General features: G+C 49.3%; 1 protein-coding gene across 6 annotated transcripts in view; it reads right to left on the bottom strand.

Moving 5' to 3' along the window:
• Nucleotides 1–25,593, bottom strand: part of ANK1 (ankyrin 1) — a 242,300-nt gene that overhangs the window by 102,280 nt on the left and 114,427 nt on the right. For 4 of the 6 annotated variants that reach the window (XM_030817178.1, XM_030817177.1, XM_030817174.1 and 1 more), the window contains exon 2: nucleotides 2,636–2,737. The exons of 1 other annotated variant lie outside the window; for it this stretch is intronic. In XM_030817178.1, the coding sequence (XP_030673038.1) occupies nucleotides 2,636–2,737 (102 nt within the window). Of the gene's footprint in view, nucleotides 1–2,635; nucleotides 2,738–11,902; nucleotides 12,414–25,593 lie in introns of those variants that run through there. One more of the 6 variants, XM_030817175.1, reaches the window with a different exon arrangement.

Here is a 25,593-nt window from a genome sequence, read left to right on the forward strand (position 1 = left end):
TGTCCCCATTTCAGCTGAATGGATTCCTTTGAGAGCTAGAATCTTAACCCTTGGAAGGCCTCTGAAGGTGTGATTCACCTCCACTGAGAACTGCACTGCGGAGAAACACATCTGCAATTCTCCAGCCACAGTAAGAACAAAGAAAGCCTCCAGGTGTGCATCTCTGCAAGCCCAAGAATGCATCCCAGGTGGAGAGAGCAAGCAACCCCCCTGCCTATGGGGGGCTGGGGCGACACAACTGCAGCCTGTGCAGCTGCTTCTGGAGGTGCGGTGCTAAGAAGGTCCCAGACCCTGTCTCCTGAACAACTCTCACACCAAGACTCTCACCCTACCTCCAGACTTTGCTGCATCCACCTCTTGGCATCAAAAAATGGGCTGAGTTTCAACCTGCTTTGCAAAGGCCAGCCTGAGAAGATGCTTGGTTAGAACCACCACAATGTCCTTTGGGCCGTGGATATGTGGATGTTGGCATTTCTGGGTGGAGGGATGAGAAAAGGGGCAGGGGGCCTGGTCCTTCATCCAGTTTGCAAATTCCAGTCAGGTCCACATACCTCACTTTCCCTCTGAAGTGCACTGCCAGGGTCTTTGCTTCTTATCACACACCTACTTCTGTTTCCTATCACATACCATACTGCTCCATTCTCTCTGATCTTTTAGCTGTGAATTTCTGCCACTGCAAGACCAACTGAATCCAAATGGGGTCTTAGCCCTAGGAATGGAGGCAGGTAGTATTTTGTATTTTATTTATTTATTTATTTATTTATTTGAGACAGAGTTTCACTCTGTTGCCCAGGCTGGAGTGTAGTGGCACGATCTTGGCTCACTGCAACCTCTGCCTCCCGGGTTCTAGCGATTCTTCTGCCTCTGCTTCCCAAATAGCTGGGACTATAGGCGCGCACCACCATGCCCGGCTAATTTTAGTATTTTTAGTAGAGACAGGGCTTCACCATATTGGCCAGGCTAGTCTCGAACTTCTGACCTCATGATCTGCCTGCCTCGGCCTCCCAAAGTGCTGGGATTACAGGTGTGAGCCACCGTGCCCAGTCTATTTTATTTTATTTTTGAAATAGAGTCTCACTCTGTCACCCAGGCTGGAGTGCAATGGCATGATTTCGGCTCACTGCAACCTCTGCCTCCTGGGTTCAAGCAATTCTGTCTCAGCCTCCCAAGTAGCTGGGATTACAGGCATGCACCACCATGCCCGGCTAATTTTTGTATTTTTAATAGAGATGGGGTTTACTCCACATTGGCCAGGCTGGTCTTGAACTCCTGACCTCAGGTGATCTGCCCACCTCAGCCTCCCAGAGTGCTGGGATTACAGGCATGAGCCACTGCACGGGATGGCATTTTGCATTTTAAACAGGGGCAGGAAGGGTAGGGAAACAGTAGATGAGGGGGTAGGACAGAGGCACGTTGCCCATGGAAAACCTAACCTACATTCGGAAAATCTGGCCCTGCTAGCTTGGAAAAGTCACCCAAGCCACTAAGTACAGAGGAACCATGAAGACATTATGCTAAATAAAAGAAGCCAGTCTCAAAAGTACAAATATAGCAGGATTCCGCTTCTGTGAGGTCCCTATAGTAATAAAATTCATAGAGACTGGAAGTTGAAGGGTGGTCACCAGGGGCTGGGGAGTAGTCAGAAATGAGGCGTTAGTGTTTAAAGAGAACAGAGTTTCAGTTTTGCAACATGAAAAGAGTTCTGGAGATGGATGATGATTACAGGATAATATGAATGGACTTAATCCCATTGAACTGTATGCCAAAAAATGGTTAAGACAGGAAATTCTAGGCTGTATATTTGACCACAATTAAGAACACATTTTTAATGGCTAAGATGGTTTTTAAAAAGTCGCAATGGATAAATGTATTCTAAATTAGAAACAATTAGCATGTGTAACTCAACAACTTAATCGGCAGGCAAATATCTACAAACAAACAAAACCTGTCACCAATCCACAAACCCAAGCCACACACCTGTTCCCTTCCTGGAAGGTCATTTCCTCCCTAGTTAGTTAGTTCCTGGATCTTTGGCTCCAAGCCCGAGTCTCTGCCCTCCAACCCAACCCAAACACATTTTGTTTCCTCGCCAGCCCCTTCTGAAGCTAAGGCTCGGCTGTGTCACTCAGGAGCCCTGGAGAGCCAGCCTCTGCACCAGCCCCACCATCCTCAACCCGAGTCCACCCACCTTTGTCAGCACCTGACCCAAGCGGGGCCTCATTCCCCAACTTTCTTCTCAGGCTAGCCGAGAACCCACACAGACTGCTGGTGGACAAAGGAGACTGAACATCCCCACTGACACAGCATCTTTCAAAGGCTCTTCCTCCTGCCCCAATTCAAAGGCCACATATTCTAAGACAACAGCGGGGATCGACTGCAACTTCTAAGCGAGGAGACCGCAGGGGATCTGTGCGGGCCTCTCCCACACTGTTCAGGCATCAGCCCTTCTCTGTGGGGCCCTGGGCCACGGCAGTAGTGGAAACAGCAAGGTTAGGGCCTTCCACAGGCAGAAGCCCTGGGGGAGTTTTGAGGCCACTGAGAAAAGGTTAATAGAGGCAGTTTCAAAGCTCTCAGGAAATGGCATCAGGCAAGAGCTGCTCTTCAGAGACAACAGGCCTGCCTCCATCCCACTTACCTGGTTACAGGTGTTAATATCTACCCCATTCCGCAGGTGATCCAAAGCTTTGTCCAAGTTACCTGATCTTGCTGCTCTCAGAAAGCTGGTAGCAGCATCGGCCTGTGAGGAAAAACAACAGGCAGTGAGTGTCCTGGGTGTATTAATGACTTCTCCACCCCATTCAAGCCCCAGGCCCCTGCAGCAGCCCCTGCATCCTCTGATGTGGCACCCTGGTGCCCACAGTGACACCAGGTGTGCACAGGAGCCTGAGAGCCCCTGCTTGGACGGCCTTCACACCCAGGCCTCCCTTCCTTTTGTTTTTTGTTTTGTTTTGTTAAGAGAGAGTGTTGCTCTGTCACTCAGGCTGCTGGAGTGCAGTGGCACAAGCGCAGTTCACTGCAGCCTTGAATTCCTGGGCTCAAGAGATCCTCCCAAGTAGCTGGGACTACAGGTGTGTACCACCATGCCCAACTATTTTTTTAAACTTTTTTTTTTTAGAGACAGGGCATCACTATGTTGCTCAAGCTGGTCTCAAACTCCTGAGCTCAAGTGATCCTTCCACCTTGGCCTCCCAAAGTGTTGGGATTACAGGCGTGAGCCACCGCACCCGGCCCCCTTTTGGTATTTTTATAAGCATATGTTCTTGGCTTGGACTCAGGAAGAATCAGCCTTTGAGGGGGAGCCCATTCCTATGGCAAGTGCACAGCACAGCCTGGTGTCTCCCTGCTCTGAGGTTTCAGGGGCTCCACGGTCTTGCTGAAGAGTTTGCAATATCACAGAGGTCCCTGGCCCCAAGAGTCATGAATGCAGGCACCAAAGGAACCAAGCATGGGCTCTTTGGAGCTGTTTTGTGTTTTTTTTCTATTTGTCTGTTTTTCCTTTTTAGAGATGGGGTCTCACTATGTTCCCCAGGATGGTCTCAAACTCCTGGGCTCAAGCAATCCTCCTGCCCCGGCCTCTGAAAGTGCTGGGATTACAGGCATAAGCCATCATACCCAGCCCTGTGTTTTTGTTTTTTAAGTAAACAGCACATAGCACTTACTATGTGCTAAGAGCCATTATTAGCACTTTACATATATAGTCAAGCCCATTTATTCAACCAATCGTGGATGGAAAATTTGCAGGAAAAAAATTAAAAATAACAATACTAATATTTTATTCTTATTAGAAGTAATACTAACAAGGCTGGGCGTGGTGGCTCAAACCTGTAATCCCAGCACTTTGGGAGGCCAAAGCAGGTGGATCACGAGGTCAAGAGACCGAGACAATCCTGGCCACCATGGTGAAACCCCGTCTCTACTAAAAATACAAAAATTAGCTGGGCGTGGTGACGTGCGCCTGTAGTCCCAGCTACTCAGGAGGCTGAGGCAGGAGAATCGCTTGAACCCGGGAGGCGGAGGTTGCAGTGAGCCGAGATCGCACCACTGCACTCCAGCCTGGTCACAAAGAAAGACTCTGTCTCAAAAAAACAAAAAACAACAAAAAAATAGTAATACAGAAAAGCAATGCTGTACAACAATTATTTACAAAGCACTTACATTAGGTATTATAAGTAATTTAGAGATGATTTAAAGTATATATGACGATGTGGGTAGGTTATATGCAAACACTGTATCACTTTATATGAGGAACTTGAGGATCTGTGGATTTTGGTATCTACAGGGGATTCTGGAACCAATCCCCCACGGATACCTAAGGATGACTATAATATATATTCACACACATGCACATGCACAGATAAGCATTTTATCCTCATTTTGAGTACCCAAGAGGTAAGTAGGATTACAGAGTCCCATTTTACAGATGAGTGGGCTGAGGCACAGAGAGCAGAAGTGCCTTGTGCAGCGTCCCACAGCAGGGAGGAGGCACAGCCAGGACTCAGATGCAGGTAGTGTGGCTCAGAAATTCATGAGCCAAACCTCCCAGCTCTGCAGCCAGCTCAGTCTCAGCTTTAACACCAGGCACCCCCCACCAGATTTCTTAAATGAGAGTGAAGCTCTTCTGTTCCTTAGCTGCTGCTACATCACCCACCCCACGCATCTCAGACCTTGCCCCCAGGAACATCTGTTTCCTTTAAAGATGAGTGACAGCCAGAGAGGGTGAGAGCTGAGGACAATAAAATAAAGTTTACTTATTGATATGGTTTGGCTGTGTCCCCACCCAAATCTCATCTTGAATTGTAGCTCCTATAATTCCCACGTGTCCTGGGAGGGATTTGGTGGGAGGTACTTGAATCATGGGGGCTGGTTTTTCCCATGCTGTTCTCATGATCGTGAGTAAGTCTCATGAGATCTGATAGTTTTATAAAGAAGAGATCCCCTGCACATACTCTCTTGCCTGCCGCCATGTAAGACATGTCTTTGCTCTTCCTTCATCTTCTGCCATGATTGTGAGGCCTCCCCAGCCATGTTGAACTGTGAGTCCATTAAACCTCTTTCCTTTATAAATTACCCAGTCTCGGGTACATCTTTATTAGCAGCATGAGAACAGGCTAATACACTCACAAAGACAAATGTAATGATTAAAGCCCAGTCCTCAGGCATTGGAGCCGGCGGCCTAGACTCAGAGCCACTCCACTGGGTCTAGCTGAGTGCCCTCAGGTACTTAGACACCCTCGGCTTCTATTTCCTTATTTGTAAGCTGGGGAGAGTAAAGCCTTTCTTGTCCCCTTTTCATGATGATTAAAGGAAATAAACAGTGTTTGGCACGTAGTCGCACACAAGGCTGAGTTGAAGGGGTGAGAGTGGTCATATGACAAGCCACACATGGGAGAAGTGTGTGACGCCATTCCCACAGAAGACCCACGGTGGCTTCCTCTCCACCCAGGCACTTTGTCTCCTTCCTCTACATGCCCTCCTAAAAAAAAAACATGCTGCAGTGGGCTGAATGGTGCCCCCCAAAAGATATGTCCACACTGTCATCTCTGGAACCTGTGAAGGTGACCTTATTTGAAAAAAAAGTCTTTGTAGATGTAATTAAGTCATGGATCTTGAGATGAGATCATCCTAGATTACCTAGGCTGGCCCTAAATTCAATGGCAAGTGTCCTTAGAAAAGACAGAAAAGGAGAAGACACACATGCACACACACACACACATACACAGACACACATGCACATATATGTGTACACACACGCAGATGCACATGCACATACACAGATTCACACACACACAGATGTGTGCACACACATGCACACCAAGAGATGCATACACACACATACACACACATGCACACATATACACACACATACACATGCACATACAGAGACCTGTGTGCACACACGCACACACACATGTGCACACACATGTATACACACACACAGAGGTGAAGCTATGTGAAGACAGAGCCAGAGACTGGAGTGACTTTAGCCACGCACAAGGAAGCAAGGAACCTCTCGGAGGTGGAGGCTCCTGGAAGAAGGCCCTGAAGACCTGGAGGGAGTGTGTCCCTGTGGAGGCCTTAATTTAGACCTCCAGCCTCCAGACGGCGAGAGAACACATTTCCGTAGTGTTAAGCCGCTAAGTGTGTAGTGATTTGTTACAGCAGTCACGGGAAACTCATGCACACACTAGTGATGACCACCCTTGAACACCCTTGAACACAGAAGACTCCAAATCTACAGCTGAAGACCAAATGGAACTCTCATCCTCCTCCCCAAAGCAGCGCTTCACGTCTTTACCACTGAAACAGGGAGTCCCCAGGGCGTCAGCAGTAGGGTTCTCCAGGCTTCCAGACAGGGGGTCCTCCCTCCACACTCAGGTGCTGCCCCACACCACCTCCCAGCCCCCGCCCACAACCCCAGGCCCGCAGAAGTGCTGCTTCCTCGCTCTGCCTCCCAGCCAACCTCCTCCATCCCTGCCTCACCCAGCCAACCTCCTCCATCCCTGCCTCACCCAGCCAACCTCCTCCATCCCTGCCTCACCCAGCCAATCTCCTCCATCCCTGCCTCACTGGTCTTCCCCAAATCCTGACTTCCTGCCAGCCCTCCCCAACCTCAGGTCCCACATGGGCCCCCTATGATGTAAGCTCAAGTTCAAATCCAAGCCCCGTGGCTGCCTGTTCATGAGGCACACTCATCTCGCTGTCCCCACGGCAGCAGGAGCCCCTTCTCACCTCCCTTGTCCTCTGTGACATTCTCATGCTCTGTCTACCTCCTGGCCTGCACCTTCCTCCTCCCTGGGCCCTGAAGCTCCATCTCCCTCTGGTTTGCTACTTCCAATCTTTCTTCCCTTCAAGGCCCCGATGGTGGCTACTTCCTGCATGAATGACACTATGCTTAGACACTCAGTATTTGCCATCTTTAAATCTAGAAACCACAAAGCAGGAGCTTGTTTTGTTTTTTTTTTTAACGCTTTTAAAATATCTCTTTCTCTAGCTATTGAATTCAGGCAAGTCTTGTCTCCCCAGCCAAACTGTTTGCTTCTTGGGGCAGGGACCAAGTCTTCTATCTCTTTTGAATCCTCCAAAGCATTAAGTGTCTGCTAGGTCGAGGCCTCCCTTGACCTAAAGCACATGGCATTCACATCCTAGGTTCCTCAGCAAGGCATCTGTGGGGCATCTGTGGGGCAGGAAATGAAGATCAAGCTGTTGGCTCTCCAGGCATAAGCTGGGTTTCCAGAGAAAACCCCCAGTCAAGGTTTAGTCTCTCAGATGAATGTCTATTTATGCTGCTGATTCAGAAAGTCTGTCTAGATTCAATTATTAGGAAAAACACTATATTATTACCCAAGAATAAGAGTGTTAAAGAGACATTTCTCCCACCAATTAACTACCGTTTACGCCACAATAATAGGATTCAGGCTGAAAACCTGAGAATGGGTGGATAAAAAGAGACGCAATATCCACTAATGACACTGTTTGACTGTTCAAAGCACTGAATCCAGGAAGCAAAGAAGAATATTTATGACAAACTGGCAGGGCGCGGTGGTTCCTGTAATCTCAGCACTTTGGGAGGCTGAGGCAAATGGATCACTTGAGGCCAGGAATTAGAGAACAGCCTGGTCAACATGGTGAAACCCCATCTCTATTAAAAATAGAAAAAGTAGCCGGATGTGGTGGTGCGTGCCTGTAATCCCAGTTGCTTGGGAGGGTGAGGCAGAAGAATCACTTGGACCTGGGAGGCAGAGTTTGCAGTGAGCCGAGATTGCGGCACTGCACTCCAGCCTGGGCAACAGAGCAAGACTCTGTCTCAAAAAAAAAAAAAAAAAAAATTTATGACAGACAAGCACATAAATAGAGGGTAAGGAAAGCCCCATATGGACTAGATTGAGGAAAGCTAAACAATTTCTGTCGTTGCCATAATAGAATACTAAAATTATAATACCAACCATTGGGACAAATGTATTACCAGCATTATATCTTTTAATTCTTATCACAACCTATGGGTAGGTATAATTATTGTCCCCATTTTAGAGGTGATGAAACTGAGGTTTTGAGAGGTTAATAACTTGCCCAAGTTCTGCAGCTAAATACTTGGGGTGATTCAATCCAGGGGTACCCCACTGAAGTCTATGACTTTCCACTGCCCTTGACCCCAAGGGTGTTCTCGGCCATTTCAAGCCTGAGGGTGTTCAGGCAGCCCTGACAGGCTGGCGGCTGGGCAGGCCTATATGCCTCTGCCAATTAAACAGTTAATCCACGGCAGAGGAAAAATGCTAGGAGGTCCCACTCAGGCTCTGTCCCTGAGCACTCTATTCAGACCAAGACAGGTCTCTAGAAAGGAACCATCTAGTTCCAGCCCTTCTTGTCACTGAAGATAAAATTGAGGTCCAGGAAAGTAAAGTGACCGGCTAAGGTCACCTAGATAGTTAGCAGTGAAGTGCCATTGCTAAAGCTTTTTCTTTCTTTCTTTTTTTTTTTTGGTCTTCTCCAGGCATAGAGTAGTCAGGACTCAGCAGGATCCTCAGGGCATCTGGGAGGCGAACTGCAGATAATGATGCCACTCCCAGTAGCAACTACAAATCACTCAGTTTAATTCTACAATGTATTTACTGGGGTCCTATTTCAAGACCAATATCCTGCTAGGGCAAAGAGAGAATAATCACTCAGAATATAGGTCCTTGCTCTCTTGATCTGAATAATCAAGCAATTGTTTTATAAAGGGGTCATATGTGCATGCATGCACCCGTGGATCCATTCCATGAGTATTCATTGAGAACCTCCTAGGGGCCAGGCAATATTTCAGCTACAGAGCAAATGGCCCTTGTTGGGATATGAGACTCATCTTTACCATCGTGTTCTGCTGAGCCCCTACTGCCCATCTGTCTAGTCCAACTGCTCCAATTCAATGACCTGTCCTCAGTACATCCAGCAAATGCAACAGGGCAGGAGGCGTGTCCAAAGAATCCAATGTGTTCCATTCAAAATATTTACCTGAGCGCATACTGACCCAAAAAACGACAGCAACAAAATACAAACCTGACCATCTCTGGGCTATGACAAACCGGAGCAGAATGACTGCCCTCTCCAAGGCTCATCCATTCCCAGATGAGGAGGCCAGGAGGCCTGCTTATCCTATACAGAAAACTACCCCATCGTGTCCACACACCCTGGCCACCAGTGAGGTGCTGGCACCTCTGCTGTGCACCCCACCAAAGCTGTCTTCTGGTAGTTCTCTTCCCCTCCTCATCTCCAGCTTCGTTTTAATCTAATTCTACCTATGTGGGTATTCGGGGATCTCACACAGCAGACATTCTGCTGCCTAATCAATGTGATGTCCCTGAACTTCCTTTCAAAACAAAACAGTTTACTTTCACAAATCTCTCCCTAGGTTTTAAAGACGTCACATAAATTAATTCACTTCCTCCTCAGAATAATCTCACAAGGCAGGTGTTTTGTTCTCCTTTTTACAGATGAAATGACCAAGTCACAGAAAAGTAACTTGTCCAAAGTCACATAGCTAATATGTAGCATGGCCAGGATTTGAGTCTAGGTAGCATACTTCTTAACTATTGTGCTATACTGCTTCCTGGGTCAATCATTTCCCTTCCTTCCTTCCTTCTTTCCTTCCTTCCTTCTTTGCCTCCTTCCCTCCTTCCTTTCTTCCTTTTCTCTCTCTCTTTATTTCCTTCTTCCTTCCTTCCTTTTCTTTTCTTTTCTTTTTCTTTCTTCTTCTTTCTCTTTTTTCTTTCTTTCTTTCTTTTTTTTCCTCTCTCTCTTCTTTCTTTCCTTTCTTTCTTTCCTTCCTTCCTTCTTTCTTTCTTTCTTTCAAGACAGGGTCTCCCTCTTTCTTCCAGAGTGGTCCCCCAGTGGTACACTTACAGCTCACTGCAGCCTCAAAGTCCTGGGCTCAGCTCAAGAGATCCTCCTGCGTCAACAGCCCCTTCCCCCAAATAGCTGAAACTACAGGCATGCACCACCACACCTGGCTAATTATTTTTTATAGAGATAAAGTCTCCCTATGTTGCCCAGGCTGGTCTTCAACTCCTGGCCTCAAGCAATCTTCCCGCCTCAGCCTCCCAAAATGCTAGGATTACAAGCACACGCCACTGTGCTGGCCTAATCATTTTCTAGTGCTCATAAGGGTCCTCTCCAGTTCAGCTCTGGCTGGAGAAAGCCTTCTGCCTGAGTCTGGAGGCTGTGCCCACGTCAGGAGGAAGGGAATGAAAGAGAAGGAAGGGAACAGAATTCTTCCTAGGAATTAAGTTCTCATCAGGCCTGCTCCTAAAGGGTGGTGAATCTTGGTTACCTGAGACACCCAGACTATTATTAAACTTGCACTTCCTGAGCAGATACTAATATAGCAATAGATGGGGAGCGAGGGGGCTCCAGTATCCTGAGAGGGAGGGGCCGGAAGCACGCTGCAGAATGTCAACATGCTGTCACCCATGAGCAGGGGACGTTGGGAAACACCGGCAGGCAGACCCAGGTGAGAGAACCCCAGAGCCTCCTCACACCTTCTCTGGGGGTTGGGGTGGCCTAAGTTTTCCCTAGGACAAATCATGACTGACCTCAAGATCTTTAGTACAAAATTCCTATCTAGAAAGGTGAAGGGAAACTGAGCTAATATCAATTGCTGTAAACAGTGATAAGGCAATACCACTTTCCCAAGGGGTCTTGTTGGAGCAAAATGCAGCTTCTTTAACACAGCCACTGTCAGAGCTCTCAGGAAGAGATTCCAGGTCCTTTCTTGGGGGACCTGCAGCCCAGCCAGAAGACAGGCAGCAGCCCTGATGTGGAGCTGTCTGCTCGTGCGTGGGGGATCTGAGAGCCGACTGGGGTATGAGGAAAGACAGCTGTCCCCAGCCAGCATAGCCTGGTAGCCCTGCCTTTACTACCTTGACGATGGAGAAACAGAGGTGAACACTGGGCCCTAGTGAGTGTGTGTTTTATTATGTTTCTTTCCTTTTGCCTTCCAGAAAGGTGTGCTGTTACAGCTTTACAAACTGTCTCCAGGCTCCCCAGTCTGACTACCATTGGCAAAAATAAAATGAACAAGTTAAAGGTGTCACTGAGGAAACAAGACGCCTGAGTGGGAGTGCTGGGCTCCCTCTTAATGTCTCAACCCGAACTCGGGACCTTGGGAAAATCCCTGGGGTTCCCTGTGCTGTCTGCACCCCACCCTGGAGGCTGGGCAGGGTGGGCTGGGCCGTCACTGGGGACGACCTGGCTGGGATGTGCTGCTCGGCCACTTAATGCTGCGCTTATCTAAGGCCCCAAACCTCCATTTCCCCATTGCTAAAATGGGGATCTTGCCAGGGGGCTGCGAGAATCGAAGGGGACAGCGGCAGAGAGCTCCAGGTTTGCCAGGGCACCCAACAGGTCTGCCTTCCTCTGCCCCATTCATTTCCTGCTACCTAGGGCCTCCGGGCGCCTCACGTTTCTGAGTTTTAGGGGCTAGACGTGCCGCAAGCCAGACGCCCGCCCAGCCCAAGGCCGTGCATCTCCCACCCCCTGCTGAATCTACGCGGCCAGGCTCTCCCCTGGGGTGAGGGGACTCGGCCTCGGCCAGGGCCCGGCCCCCCTCGGGGCACCCCGGCGGCGGCTCCACGCTCCCGCCCGTGCGCCTCTCCCGGGCCGGCCACAGGTCCCGCTGCCTCCCAGCCCCGGCTCCAGCCCCTCCGCGGCCGCAGCCTTCAGGCCAGAGGAATTTTCCTCTGGATCCTGCTAGAAGCCTCGGCAGCAGAAGGGCAGCCCCGGCGCGCGCGCCCGCACCCGCCGGGGAAAGTTGGCGCCGGGGAGCCGGGCGCGGAGCCACAACCCGCAGGACCGACGCAGAGGCTCGGCCCCGGCCCCGATCCCCGCGCCCCGGCCCCGGCCCGGCAACCGCGACAGCTCGTGCACTCACCGCAGGGTTTGGCCCGGACCTGCCCTGTCGCGCTGCCATCGTCCGGCGCCCGCGCTGAAATCCGAGCCCGGCTCCCGCTCCCCCTCCCGGTTATCTGCTGGGCGGCGCGGGGAGCGCCAGCAAGTTACGCGGCATCTGGCTAAAAATACAGGCGCCCTCCGCTCGCCCCGGCCCGGCCCTGGCCCTGCGCTCTCCTGCCCGCCAGCCTGCCGCTAATGGGATCTCTTCATTTTCTCTCCATGATTATGTCAAATGGGAAAGTTAATGCGAAGCGCTCTCCGGAGAGCAGGCACCTGCTGCCAAGCCCTGCGAAGGGGGTGAGGGCGAGGGCGCGGGCGGGGGTGCAGCCCCAGCTGCAGGTGCCGGCCGGCGGGCTCGGGGCGGGCGTCCTGCCCCTGCGGAGGGGAGGCACACACGTCCAATGGAGGTGAGGAGCTCCAAGCTGCATGGCCTTCCTCCCTGCCTCCCGCCGCCCCGAATGCCCTGGTGAATGGGCCCCGGAGCCTGCCGAGACGCGGCCGGGTGAGCTCAGCAAACTCTATTTATGCCCCATAACCGATTTGCATGTTTTGAGCTCTTCCATCATGTCGTGAGATACCAGTTAATCAGCCTATTCCAGATTCTGCCTAAGAGCCGCCACGAGAGACGCAGCTGGGTTGCAGGAGGGCAGAGCTGTCACTCCCCGCTGCCTCCCGCACTGCTCTGACGCTGGCGGTTAACTAGCGTGACCCGAGGCTGTGTCCGTGCAGTAAGCAACCAGTGTTCTGTCCTGGGACCACCATCACCCTTTCATGCAGTCATTTCAGGGGCAGATGTCAAAACCCATGTCTGGGGTTTTGGAGAAGACTTGGGGTGACATCATCAAGAGTAGGCTCAATTCAGAGGGATGAGGGAACCGTCAGTAAAAGCAGTGTCAGGTAACTGGGCCCCTGGCAATATGGCTTGTTCAGATCATAGGTGTTTTGTATCATGAGCTGGCTTCGTGCTGGCTTCAAGTCACAGTCAAGACACAATACCAAATGCTCTTTTCCTCTCCCGCTGTCCCCTGACATTGTACAGTACAGCTGCGCGTTGGTGAGGAACTAGCATGCTGAGCGCCTATTAGCTGATGGACATACTGCATTATCTCATTTAATCCTCACAGCCACCTATAAGGTAGGCAATGCTACTACAGTTGGATAAATGAAGAAACTGAGCCCAGGGAGGTAATGGGTGGAGACCAAGGTCACCACTAGTAAATGGTGGGTCCAACTGGTTCAAAGCCAAATTGATCCAAAGCCCTGCCACTAGCAGCACCAGCAAGATTCCTAACAATAGTGTGCTCAGCTCCAGGAAGAGACAATGTGGGGGATGATCTGGAAGGATCATAATCCCAGCACTTTGGGAGGCTGAGGTGGGAGGATGGCTTGAGGCCAGGAGTTCAAGACCGGCTTGGGCAACATAGTGAGGCCCCCCGTCTCCATAAAAAAAAAATTAATTAATTAGCCAGGCATGGTGGCACATGCCTGTAGTCCTGGCCACTCAGGAGGCTGTGACAGGAGGATCGCCTGAGCCCAGGAGTTGGAGGCTGCAGTGAGCTATGATTGCACCACTGCGCTCCAGCCTGGGTGACAAGAGTGAGACCCTGTCTCTAAAAAAATAAAAATTGAAAAAGAAGAAAATACTGTGAGAGTGTGTTACAAAGCCAGGTACTCTTCAAAGCTATGCAGCAATTGGGGGGCATCCCAAGGAAGTGGGATAATCAAAGATCAAGAGAAAAGGCCAGGGTGCTGCCAAAAAGAGGGATCTGAAGTGTAATAATACAACTCCTCCCCATGGGGGTTAAAAAACTGGTATTTGAAGACGACAATGTGAGCATTCTCCAGGCATAAGACCCTCCACAGCACTGGGGCTGAACTTGAGGATGGGCACCCTCTCGAAGGCAGCAGCCTGTCTGGATGTAAGTCACACAGCCCCTTCCCTCCCCAGGCACACACTGCTAAAGCCCAGCTCACCCTCCAGGTCTCTCGCCTCGCACCTCTGAAAACCACCTTCCAGATTTGCTAGAATCCTCTACACAGAGAGCCCCAATGAATAAATGATGGTTACTGGAACATCCCTGATCACAGCCCAGTGGAATATCTCAAGGGATTCTAATGCACTGCTCCAACATCAATATTTAGAGAGAGAGAGAGAAAATTCCCCGCTCAAATGAATAAATAATATATATAATACTTTCAAAAACACGAATGCAATTGACTTGCACAATGAACTGAAAGAGATACTATTTTTTAGCAACTATTTGAGGATTAATTGACACACTATGAGTTGCACATTTAAAATGCACAATTTGCTAAGTTTTGGCATATGTATATCCCTGAAACCATGGCCACATAAGATAATGGGCATAATCACCTCCAAAAGTTTCCTCATGCCTCTTGGTGTTCCCTGCCTCCTGCCGGCCAGTCCACATCCTTGTCAAGACTTGGTATGGTCTGTCTTAATTCAGACATCCTAATAGATGCACCACGTGGCTAATTAAAAAAAAAATATTTGTAGAGAAGGGGTCTGTTGCATTTCCCCAATAACTGATAATATTAAACACCTTTTTCAGGTGCTTATCTGCCATCTATATAACTTCTTTTTTTTTCTTTTTCTTTTTTTTTTTTTTTTTGAGACAGCGTTTAGCTCTTGTTGCCCAGGCTGGAGTGCAATGGCACGATCTTGGCTCACTGAAACCCCCGCCTTCCAGGTTCAAGCAATTCTCCTGCCTCAGACTCCTGAGTAGCTGGGATTACAGGCATGCGCCAACACGCCCAGCTAATTTTGTATTTTTTTTAGTAGAGATGGGGTTTCTCCATGTTGGTCAGGCTGGTCTTGAACTCCTGACCTCAGGTGATCTGCCCACCTCGGCCTCCCAGAGTGTTGGGATTACGGGCGTGAGCCACTGCGCCCGGCCTATATATCTTCTTTGGTGATACATCTGTTCAAATCTTTTGTCCATTTTTAAGTTGGAATGTTTGTTTTCTTATTGAGTTTTGAGAGTTCTATCTATATAGAATATCTGTCTTAAAGGTGAGATAAACAGATCTTACAAGTGAAATATTCAAAGCTCGGTAGCAAAACATTCCCATCACATTTTGGTGCTCAGTTCTTATAATTCTTAAGCTATGTCTTTCTTCATATTATACAATGCTGTGGGTTATACACAATCACAAATTAAAAGATGTGATAGTCATAGTGGACCAGAAGCTGAATATAACCCACAGCACTCTGAGTGTAATGGGAAAGATGCTGAAGTATTATCAGAGGACTTCAGTTCTCAGAACTGCCAAGAATTCTTGACATTAGTCATGACCTCCTTAGGTTGAGGCTTTGAAACTTAGACAGGCGATGAGTCAGGCAAGGCCCAAGAAGAGGAGAAAGAACACAACTACGAACATGTTGCTCAGTGAGGCCTGAGGCTAAAGGAGCTGAGATGATAAAGTTAAGGGAGAGAGCCCTTGAAACACAAATTCCAGTACTGCAGCCTGGAATGCCACACTGGAGCTAATTATATGGTGCCCAGTCCCAGGTGTGGCGGCCTGCCACAGGACTGAATTCTAAATGTCTCCCAGGCAGAGACAGCTTGGTTCTCATGTTCCAAATTCCCAGTCCCTCTCCCTTGCTTTCCCCACCTATTCCTCTATGTGACTGGTACAGTGCTGGGCAGTGCTAAACACAGTGATTACTGACTGGTGTTAGAAGAATGATGTCCCCACCACTTCCATGAGTCATAAAGAAACTGTAAGTCTTGGGGTTCAATTGCTATGGAAAAGATTTAGATTCCACAGAAAGGACTTTCCAGCTATAAGAGATACGTGACTTAATAGAACTCATTATTCAGAAAGGGTTTAATCTTTGCAGGAGATCCTTCAGGATGGCAGAAAAAAAAAAAAACTCAACATTTGATCTGGCATGTAGACCACTGGGTAAGCTGTATGACTTGGAAGGGTCTCTTTGGGCTTTAGGGATTTAGAAAGCTAAACGATTGTTCTTTTCCCCATAACTGACTGTCCCCTCAACCTTCCCTCACAACTTCACCCTTAGACCACAAATAATCATCCTGCTTCTCCGTCTGCATTTTGTTCATACTTCAAGGCTGCACGTTTTAATGTAGGCATTTAGTGTGCTAAGATCTGCTAGTGAGATCAAAACAAACCACCAGAAAGGAATTGATGGGCTGAAGAAAAGGCTAGAGACTCTCGGCAGACACAGGCCACTGTTCTAGCCTGTAGCTTCATGGAGTCTTCAGGCTTTTCCCATCTTGCTAAATATTTTACCGACTGTCTCCTTGCAGGTCTCTCTGCAGACAAGCATAATGAAATGCTGGAGGCCTCGCCTGTGGGGTTCTGTCCTCTGGGCCACATGCAGCTATGCCAAGCAGGGATGATATGGGAGAGAAGAAAGGGAAGAAATAGACTATGCAGCACTTAAACCCCCAGCTCGCTCCTGGCTTGGCACAGTGGGCTGTTCTCAGTACAGACAGGGACTCTGGGACACTTGACGGGCTGCTGCTGCTGTCAATTCCTGCAGGGATTTCACGAGCTGGAAGAACACAAGCCTGCAGCAAAGAATCCCATGCGAGTGGGATTCTCAGGCGACTCTGCCTCCCCAGGATGATTTGGGAGAACAGGTTCAGGCTGCTTCAAATGGTGGCCAGTCAGAGACATGAGGTGGCTCCTCTCTACAGGGACATCAGAGCTGAGATCAGGGCAGCCCCAGGATTAGAGAGAAGGGCATCCTGGCAGCTCAGGCCCTGTGGCAATGACCATCCCGCTTAACCCTCCTATGCAATCAACTCAAACCCAGAACTCAATAGCAACAACACTATTTGCTTTCTGGACAGCCTCTTAAGAGGCTCTAAATCAGTAGGTCCCCCACAATTGAGCCGTGCAGCTTTTGATAAAGGAAATAACTTTTCTGAGCATTGATTTCATCAGTAAAATGAATATAGCTTCACCCATCTCTCCAATATTGGAAGAATAATGTAAAATGCTGACCACCACTTCTGGCACATTGGGTAAGTGCTCTATCAATGACAGCTGACGCTCTTTTTTCCTCCTCCCCTCCATTTCTTCTCGACTAAAACTTTTGTCGAAGGTTAACGTCTCCCCCAGAGGTGTGGGGTGTCACCGATCTTGCTTTAACACTGGAAAATCAGGGCCTCATCACTGCTTACCCAGGGTCAAACACCCATGGTCAAGATCAGGATCCCAAGAAATCTCAAAGCTCTGCCCTGCACCCAGACCTCTTGGGCTTACAATGCACCCTTTTCAATGCCCATATTCTCTGCAGCAAAGAAACAATGTGTGGACTCAGTTGTGCCCCCACGCTCCCTGTCCGCAGCTGCCCTTGCAGTGTCCTGCTGCTGGCTGTGGCCCGCTGACCCGTTGGGCTCTCCTTCTGACCCTCCTTCCATCTGTTCCGTCCCCACCCACCCAAGGAGCCGCCCCTGCTCCTAGAGACTCTGGGCACCACTGATAAGGGTGGGTACCAGGAACTCCACCCTTTACTGAGAAAGGCAGGCTGGTTTATCGCCACTCAGACCCAGCCAGCGACCACCCTGGGGAGTGTGTCAGCCACCAGGAGCATCGCTGTCGGGGAAATGTTATTAACTAGGAAGGAACTTCACAGAATGTTCCACACAAATGTCACATTGAATTGAATCAGAAATCCAGCCTGACCCCCTCCAAACCTGGTCATTCCTTCTTAACCTTGATGGCAGTGACAGAAGAAAGGGAGAGGGGAATGGAGTCTTGCTTGTTTTTCTATTTAACTTTGTGTGGGGAGTGCCCAGTGGTCAATTAAGGTATCCTCGGCACCCGGCCTGGCTGGAGTAAGGGATGGCAAGTGCGGGGGTCTATTTAGGGAGGTGATCAGAGCCCGGATCAGGCCCCACAGAGTTGGCACCGATCTCCATCATGTTCTTTTTAAGAGGGTTGGCAGCCCTGGAGTCTATTTTTAAACCCATGAGAAAAGTGCTGTGTGGATTCCAAAAAGGGCCAACATTAAACCCGAGATCCCTGGAGGAGGGAGGGAAGGGGGGAGGCACAGATGAACCTAGGATTTTCTCTTCACACACACAGGGGTTCCCCTTATTCCTGGGATCAGATATTGACTGTCCTTCCAAAGGGATCACTTGGGTTACAGGCCCACTCTTTGGCACGGCTTTGGTGGAATTCGACTCTTAACGAGCTCGTGAGTTGGAAAGGATTTTGCACACTGGGTCTATTTTTCAGAATTGAGATTTTTTAAATCCCTCTACCCCCAGTGTGAAAAACCCATGTGCTTTTGATATATCTGGCATCTCCCCCTTCTTCCTACTTTCAAATCATATGTTCTGGAACCCCCGCTCCCTCCTGCATGCACTGCAGAGCTCACAGCCGAGAATTTACAACAGGAAGATCCAAGGAAAGTCTAAGTTCCCCATGGCCACGGTGCCCAGCTCCCCAGAAACCCAGTCCTGGTGCTGGAGAAGGATGGGGAGTGGACCCAAGTGGCAAGCCTGCGGGGGACAGCATTATTTTCCCAATAGTGAGAAATAAACAGGCATCCAAACGCCACTGTTTCCCATCAAATAACCAGATGAAGCGAACAGAATGTTTTATGTACAATAACAAATTTCAGCTTCAGTATCTGTGTCTCTTTTTGGATAAGAAATAGAACCAGAATTCCTAAAGAACAAAATGCCTTGAGGTTAAGCAAATGCTTCTGCTGAATAGTTCTGGGACCACCCAGGACTCCCTGGGCAGGGAAGTAGAAGAAGAGGTCTCCTCTCATCTCTGCCCAACTCAGAATCCCCAAGCCTAGCACAGAAGCACCACTCAATACATGTTTCCTGAGCAGAACACGATGCAGTTTTGTGCCCCATGTCAACCAGATAGGAGCTCCCGCCAGTCATGCTGAAGACAACAGACATGAGTTTAAGCACAATGCTGGCCACACAACAGAGGCTCAATAAACGTTAGCTGGATTGGAATCCAGTCAACTCAGATTTCTAAATGAATCAGATGTTCAGGGCTAGTTGACTAAATTGTCCATGTCCCCACGTGCTGTTATGGCCCCTGTAGAAACAGCCTTGGGACCACCGTCCTCTTCTAGGCAGGGAAGTTTCAGGTGCTTCCCATCCCAGGGCCAGGGCGTTGCTGCAGAAAAAAAGCCTCCACACCCCAACCTGCCCTGTCCATCCTTTCCTCACAATCTCCATTAGTCCTAACTTGCCAGTCCAAGCCCAAGAGAGCAATTCTGTTTCTTCAGTCCCAAGGCGGCGAAGCAGACAGCTCTTCAATAGTTCACATCTTTCTGCTGAGGGTGGGAAGATATTGGGGTGTCTTGTGGGTGCCTAAATAGAATTCCAAGTGCACCCACATCATCAAGCGCCCTGGCCCACGCCGCAGAACGTGCCACATTTCCCCACTGCGCAAGGAATGGGCTGCATTTAGAATTGACACTTCAGAACATATTGTGGACTGGGGAGCTGAGACTAGAGTGGAAATTACACACATTTTGGAAAACATGGATGAGCGGCACTGCCAGAATGGGCCCATTTACTAAACTACCTCCAGTGTTTCCAAACATTAGGGAAACCTTCCTCTGCAGCCTGCTGGTATGCGGGGAGGAGGAGCACATACCGGAGAAACTGCAAAATCAAACTCAGTGGGATGGTGCTAATAGGGAAAATAGGGACTCTTCTTTTTTTTCAAATTGCCAAACAGGCTTCAGTACTGGCAGTGAACCCCATGGCTCCAAAGTTTCTGAAGGATGCCCAGAGGTTGGACAGCCCTGCATGGCACGCTCTTCCTCAGCAATGAAGAAAGGTTCCCACCCTTCCTTAGAAATGCAACTTTGCCTGATATGAGCTGCCATCTGGAGCAGGCGGGGCCGACCAGGGGGTCCCCTGAGACTTCTCCTTTATTTGAACAATTTGCCCCAAGGGACAGAGCCAGGATGGGTGGCCCACTGCCAGCCAGAGAGACCTGCCCAAGATTCCAGAAAGGCTCCTTCCTCCAAGATGCGCTTAAGCTCCTTTCAACGGGGTGCTTAGCAGCTACCACTCGAAAACACCTTGGCATCAGCCCTCGACTTCCTAGTCCTGTTTTCTCTTTACTACCAAGGAAACAAGAGCAGGTGTCACACATAATACTTCACACAGGGCTCATCGTATTAGTTTAATAATTGAAGAGGGACCATTATCTTTCTATTTAATCCTCTTATGAATTCTGGCTGGCTGCTCTTTCAGGTATCTTTTCATACAGTATTTATATCACCCTTTTTGTAACTATTTAAATTTAAAAGGTGAGGAAATAAGCTCTAAACTGTCAACCTCAGCTATATTTCTATGTTGCTTATCTGCAGAAAACCCTGCCCACCCCAGGGGAATCCTAAGGTATGTCTCTAATCTGGATATATCTAATCTGCACAATATTGAAGAGTGTCTAGGGGGCCCCCTCATAAAGCCTTGGCTTCATGTCTTTTTAAAGAAATATGGCCGGGTGCAGTGGCTCACACCTGTAATCCCAGCACTTTGGGAGGCTAAGGCAGGTGGATCACCTGAGGTCAGGAGTTCGAGACCAGCCTGGCCAACATAGTGAAACCCCATCTCTACTAAAAATACAAAAATTAGCCGGGTGTGGTGGCGTGCACCTATAATCCCACCTACCCAGGAGGCTGAGGCAGGAAAATCACTGGAACCCGGGAGGCAGAGGCGGCAGTGAGCTGAGATCACGGCACTGCACTCCAGCCTGGGCCCTGGGCAACACAGCAAGACTCCGCCTCAAAAAAACAAAACAAAACAACAACAAAAACAAACAAACAAACAATGTTATGGTTGTGTCGGCAACTTTCTTTCCAGCTCTGCAGTTCCAGGAATTCGTGAAGTGAAGACCTCATTTCTACTCTAACATCATTGCTGAAGTCCACTTTCATAATCTCCTTTTCAAAGTGACCTGTCTCAGCACTCATGACCTTGAACTCCTGAATAAAGGGATGTCAAGTATTAGAGAAAGAATGAAAAATGCACAGTGAATCAAGTATCGAACAAAAACAGCCAACGCATCATTTCTGGAATGACTGAGCTTTAGCCTTCAGAGAGAGACATTTCCAGGATTTCTGAAATAAGATACCAAGATGCCAATCAACATTTCCTAAGGAAAATCATTGCCAATATCCATATTCGCCTCTACTGCCTCAAGTGCTTTTCGGGTGAGGGTCACAGAGATAAAGTCTCAATGCAAAAATTCAGTGGGACTAGATAGATAGGCTTTTTCCTCATTCATTTATTATTTCACTCAAATGTGAACTGTTGAATTGCATTGTACAATCTGAGCACCCAGTGGTAGACACAAAAAAAGTAAATGCTGTTTAGTTCCTACTCTTGGGAAGGCTGCAAACTAATAGAGGTGAAAGATAGAGCTGTATGAAAAATAGGACAATAAAAGGGTTAAATACTCAGTAAGATAATAGCTCAAGAGATGCCCCAAGACAGTGTACAATTCAATACCAAACGAGAGGTTGCAACAAGAACCGCCAGGATTTCAAGGGAGTGGCTGAGATCAGAGAGGGCTACAGCACTGGCGGCATCTTTGATGGAGCAGTGAGAATTGAACGGAATCTTCAAAGACTGCCAGATTTTAGGAAGTCGTGGGGATCCATTTCAATACCATCAATTCTTTTTTGAAGGCTGCTGTGTTCCAGAATCTTCTTGATTATAAAAGATAATCAGAGAACACAGGCTTCCTGACCTCCTGGAGAGAACATGTGGATCCAGAACCAAACGCTTGAAAATTGAAACATGTATGTTAGACGACAACATAAATATGCCTACTGTAGGAAGCTGTGTGAATGTTATGTAAAGGAATGATTTGTTGCTAACGATCATATAGCCTTTACAGCATTAAATGTCTCCCATTGTGAGGTTGGAGGGAGTTTCCATCCCTCACAAAGATTTTATACAAAGAGGAAAATAAAGTGATGATTTTTAGATTTATTCAGTCATTTAAAAATTATGTGTGTGCTTGTGGAGGGATCAGGCCTTGTTTAGGATCCGACACTGAACAGACAGGCAGGAATCCTGTGCTCATAGAGCTGACATTCCTATGGGAGGGAAGAGAGAGAGATAGATGAGCAGTTAAGATCTATTTATCCCACAGGGAAGTGGTGAGTGCTAAGAGGAAAATCAAACGTGGAGTGGGGATGGAGAGGGCTGTGGGGTGCAGTACCCGATGGTGTTCAGTCCCGGAGGCCTTTATGAGGAGGTGACACTTGGGGAGCTGGATGCAGGCAGGGATAAGGCAGCAGCACCTGGACATGCCCAGGTTGTGACAGGTAAGCTCTATGCAGTGGGAGACCACTATAGTGCCCCAACCCATCCCTCTCCTCTCCCTGAGATATGCTCCTCGCTTGGTCTGGAATGCCCTTCTCTACACCTACAGATGCAAGACAACTTTTTTTTTCTTTCTCTCGCTCTGTTGCCCAGGCTGGAGTCCAGTGGCACAATCATAGCTCACTGCAGCCTCGAACTCCGGGCTCAAGAGGGTCTTCCACCTCAGCCTCCCAAGCAGCTGGGACTACAGGTGAGCAACACCACACCTAGCTAATGTTTTTCATTTTTTTTTTATTGAAATGAGGATCTCACTATGTTGCCCAGGATGGTCTCAAACTCCTGGCCTCAAGCGATCCTCTTGCCTTGGGCTCCCAAACTGCTGGGATTACAGGCATGAGCCACTGTGCTCAGCCTCTAGTTTGATGCCCACGGGACAAGCAGTTAGAGGCACTGGTGGAGGAACCAAAAGAAAAAAGAAAAGACAGGAATCAATAGCATTTAGGAGGTGCTGGGCACTGCTCTAAGCATTTTACAAGTGTTCACCCACTTAACCCTCACAGCAACTTTATAAGGCAGGTGTTCTACTTATCCTTATTTTACAAGTGGAAAACAGGGCACAGATAGGTTAAAAAACTTGCCCAAGGTCACACAGCAGAGAAGTGGCGGAGTTAGGATTTGAACTCAGCAACCGGAGCCAAGTCGGCCACCGCAAGCATTCTGCTTTTGTGCCTCAAAGACTCCTGTGCAACAACAGGAAGCTCAGAAACTCTGAGGAAGTAATGGTTAAGAGAGGCATGGGATCTGGCTGGGAAAGCCATGAGACAGAGCCTAGGGAGGTTCTTGGTTCTCCATCGACAGCTTTTGCTACAGAGCACGGTAGCTCCTTGTTCAGGCCACTAACTCTAATTAGTATTTTGCATTTGCCAAGTGCCTACCCTGTGCTGAGGCCAATGGAGGGATGCTGAAGTCAGTGGCAGCTGACATAGTCCTCCCAGGGCCTCCCTAGGAACTGGCCTGGGATGCAACTGGCCAATCAGACCAGATAGTTGGCCTGGGTTCACTTCTTCTAGAATTTTTTTTAGAGATGGGGTCTTGCTATGTTGCCCAGTCTGGTCTCAAACTCCTGGGTTCAAGCAATCCGACCACCTGGGCCACCCAAAGAGCTGGGATTACTGGCACGAGACACTGCACCCAGCCTCTTCTTGTTTTTGACCAATAACTTTCCATTATTTCCTCTTAGACTCCAGTTGAATTCATGAATAGCATTAACATTTTTCAAATGCCCGTAGGAGTTTGTTGAGTTAACCCGAGTGACTCACCAGAGAGCCTTCAGCTTATTCTCCTCTTCTCTGGGGGTGAGACGTCCTCCTCTGCCCACCCCAGGGGTGCAGAGGGGAGAGGACGCTTCTCCCTCAGTAGATTCTTCCCTCCTAAGTGGGCCGATGTGTCTCAGACACTGAGGGTCAGCGTGTTCCTGGAGTCTGAGGCCTCGGCAGCGCTGGCCGCCAAGGGAACGTGTGTTCCATGGGCCACCCGGAGGGAACATGTGTACACATGTGTGTGCATGCCTGTGTGTGCACGTGTGCCTGTGTGTGCATGCGTGCATGTGTACGCATGTGCACGAGTGTGTGCATGTATGAGTTTGTATTTGTGTATATATGTTCTCGTGTGTGTGTGTGTATCTGTGCATGCACGCATGGATGTGTGTGTGTGTGTGTGCACATATCAAGGCAACTTCAGACAACGAAACCAAGAGTGGGTCCCAGGGGATTAGTTTCTGGGGCTGGGGACAGGGTTGGGGGAGAGGATGACGAGGAGGATGCAGCTGGGGGTGGGGAGAGAATATACTACAAAAAGAAATCAAGAGTGGTTCTGGCATTTAATTTCTAATCTCGTCTCACTAGAAAACTTGTAAAATCCTTAACCAGAAGTGCTAAAGAGAAATGTCTCTGCCTGGTTCTTCTACATTTGTGGAAAGTCTCCCTCTCTGGAAAACAGTCACCACTTTCTGCTTTCACTGGGGACTCCATTCAGAAGGCTGGAGAGAAGAGCTGAAAGCCAACAGGAGGTCTTGCTGGTGATGTGGAGTGGGGTCCATCTGTGGCCCATGCACCCCAAAGCCTCTCCAGCCACCTCAATCTCCCGGCCCTCTGCAGTTTCTCCAAAATGTGGCAAGCTCTGGACCACATACAAGCCCAACAGCCAGGACTCCCTGCTGAGCAGCCATTCCCCAACTGGAAGGGCCACCATGCCAGGCAATTCCAAGAGACGCCTTTTAGGCAGAATTCACGAGAATCTGTTCTCGCCCCAGCACAGCTGTGCACAGTGCCTGCTGCGTGGGTACCATGCCCAGGGACCACCTTCCCAGGCCCTCTCACTGTATTTTCATCACCCTGCCCTCCCTTCTGCAGCCATCTACACACACTGCTGTTGTCTTCTGCAGAGGAATAAGCACTCCTCAGTCCCCATCCCAGCAAGAGCAGAAGGCATGGCAGAGGTGGCACCAGAGACCACATCCCCTGTGGCCTGGGCCGGCCCATTCCACAGTTGCCCCACTGGAGACTGCACAGATGGCTCCTCCCTGCCCTTCATGGGAAGGGACGGAGCTGAGGGCACAGAGACCAGCAACCAACAGAGCCAGGGGAGCACAGACCCCCCCACCCAGGGCGGTGACCCAGGGCCAGGAGGGAGGCAGAGGGTCTCCAAGGCCAAGAGGGCTGGGGGCACAGGTCAGCTTCAGGGTCCATCCCAGGGGCCGGGGCTAGGAGAGGGTGGAGAGCACCCTGAGTGAGGGCTGGGGGTCCCCGCTGCTGGCAGCTCCCCTGCTGCCTCACAGCTAAGGGTCTATGTCACAGTCAGGGACACAGTGCCAAGAAACACCCCTGGCCAAACTGGGAATGGAGTTAAGTAAACCCAAGGATTTAAATAACTGGGATTTTTAAAAGCTAGGCACAAAATGGGGGTTCGTGACAATGTGCAGAGCCCTCCATCTAGAGGAAACATTTCTTATGTGCCTGACACCAGCTCCGTCTCACTTGGGCCGGGGGCCCTTCAGCAAGGGTTCCTGCTGCCACACCCCCTGCCATGGGGCCACCCGATGGAAAAAATAACTGAATATTTCCATAGAGAGCTTTCAAACCAAACATGCAAACTCACAAGGCCAAAATGCATGGCCAAGAAGAAAACGCAGGGGCTTACTGCAGAGGAGCCCACCGTGTCGGGGGAGGCTTTGGCCTGGCATTTCTTGGGTGGGTATTTCGAACAGGGAGAGTAAAGCTGCTCTCCTGCAGGTCCCTTAATGTCACTCTCTGCGTCTCCTTTTACCTATTTGCCACTAAGCAGCAAGCCA

This window comes from Nomascus leucogenys, chromosome 8, assembly GCF_006542625.1.
Source record: "Nomascus leucogenys isolate Asia chromosome 8, Asia_NLE_v1, whole genome shotgun sequence".
NCBI lineage: Eukaryota > Metazoa > Chordata > Mammalia > Primates > Hylobatidae > Nomascus > Nomascus leucogenys.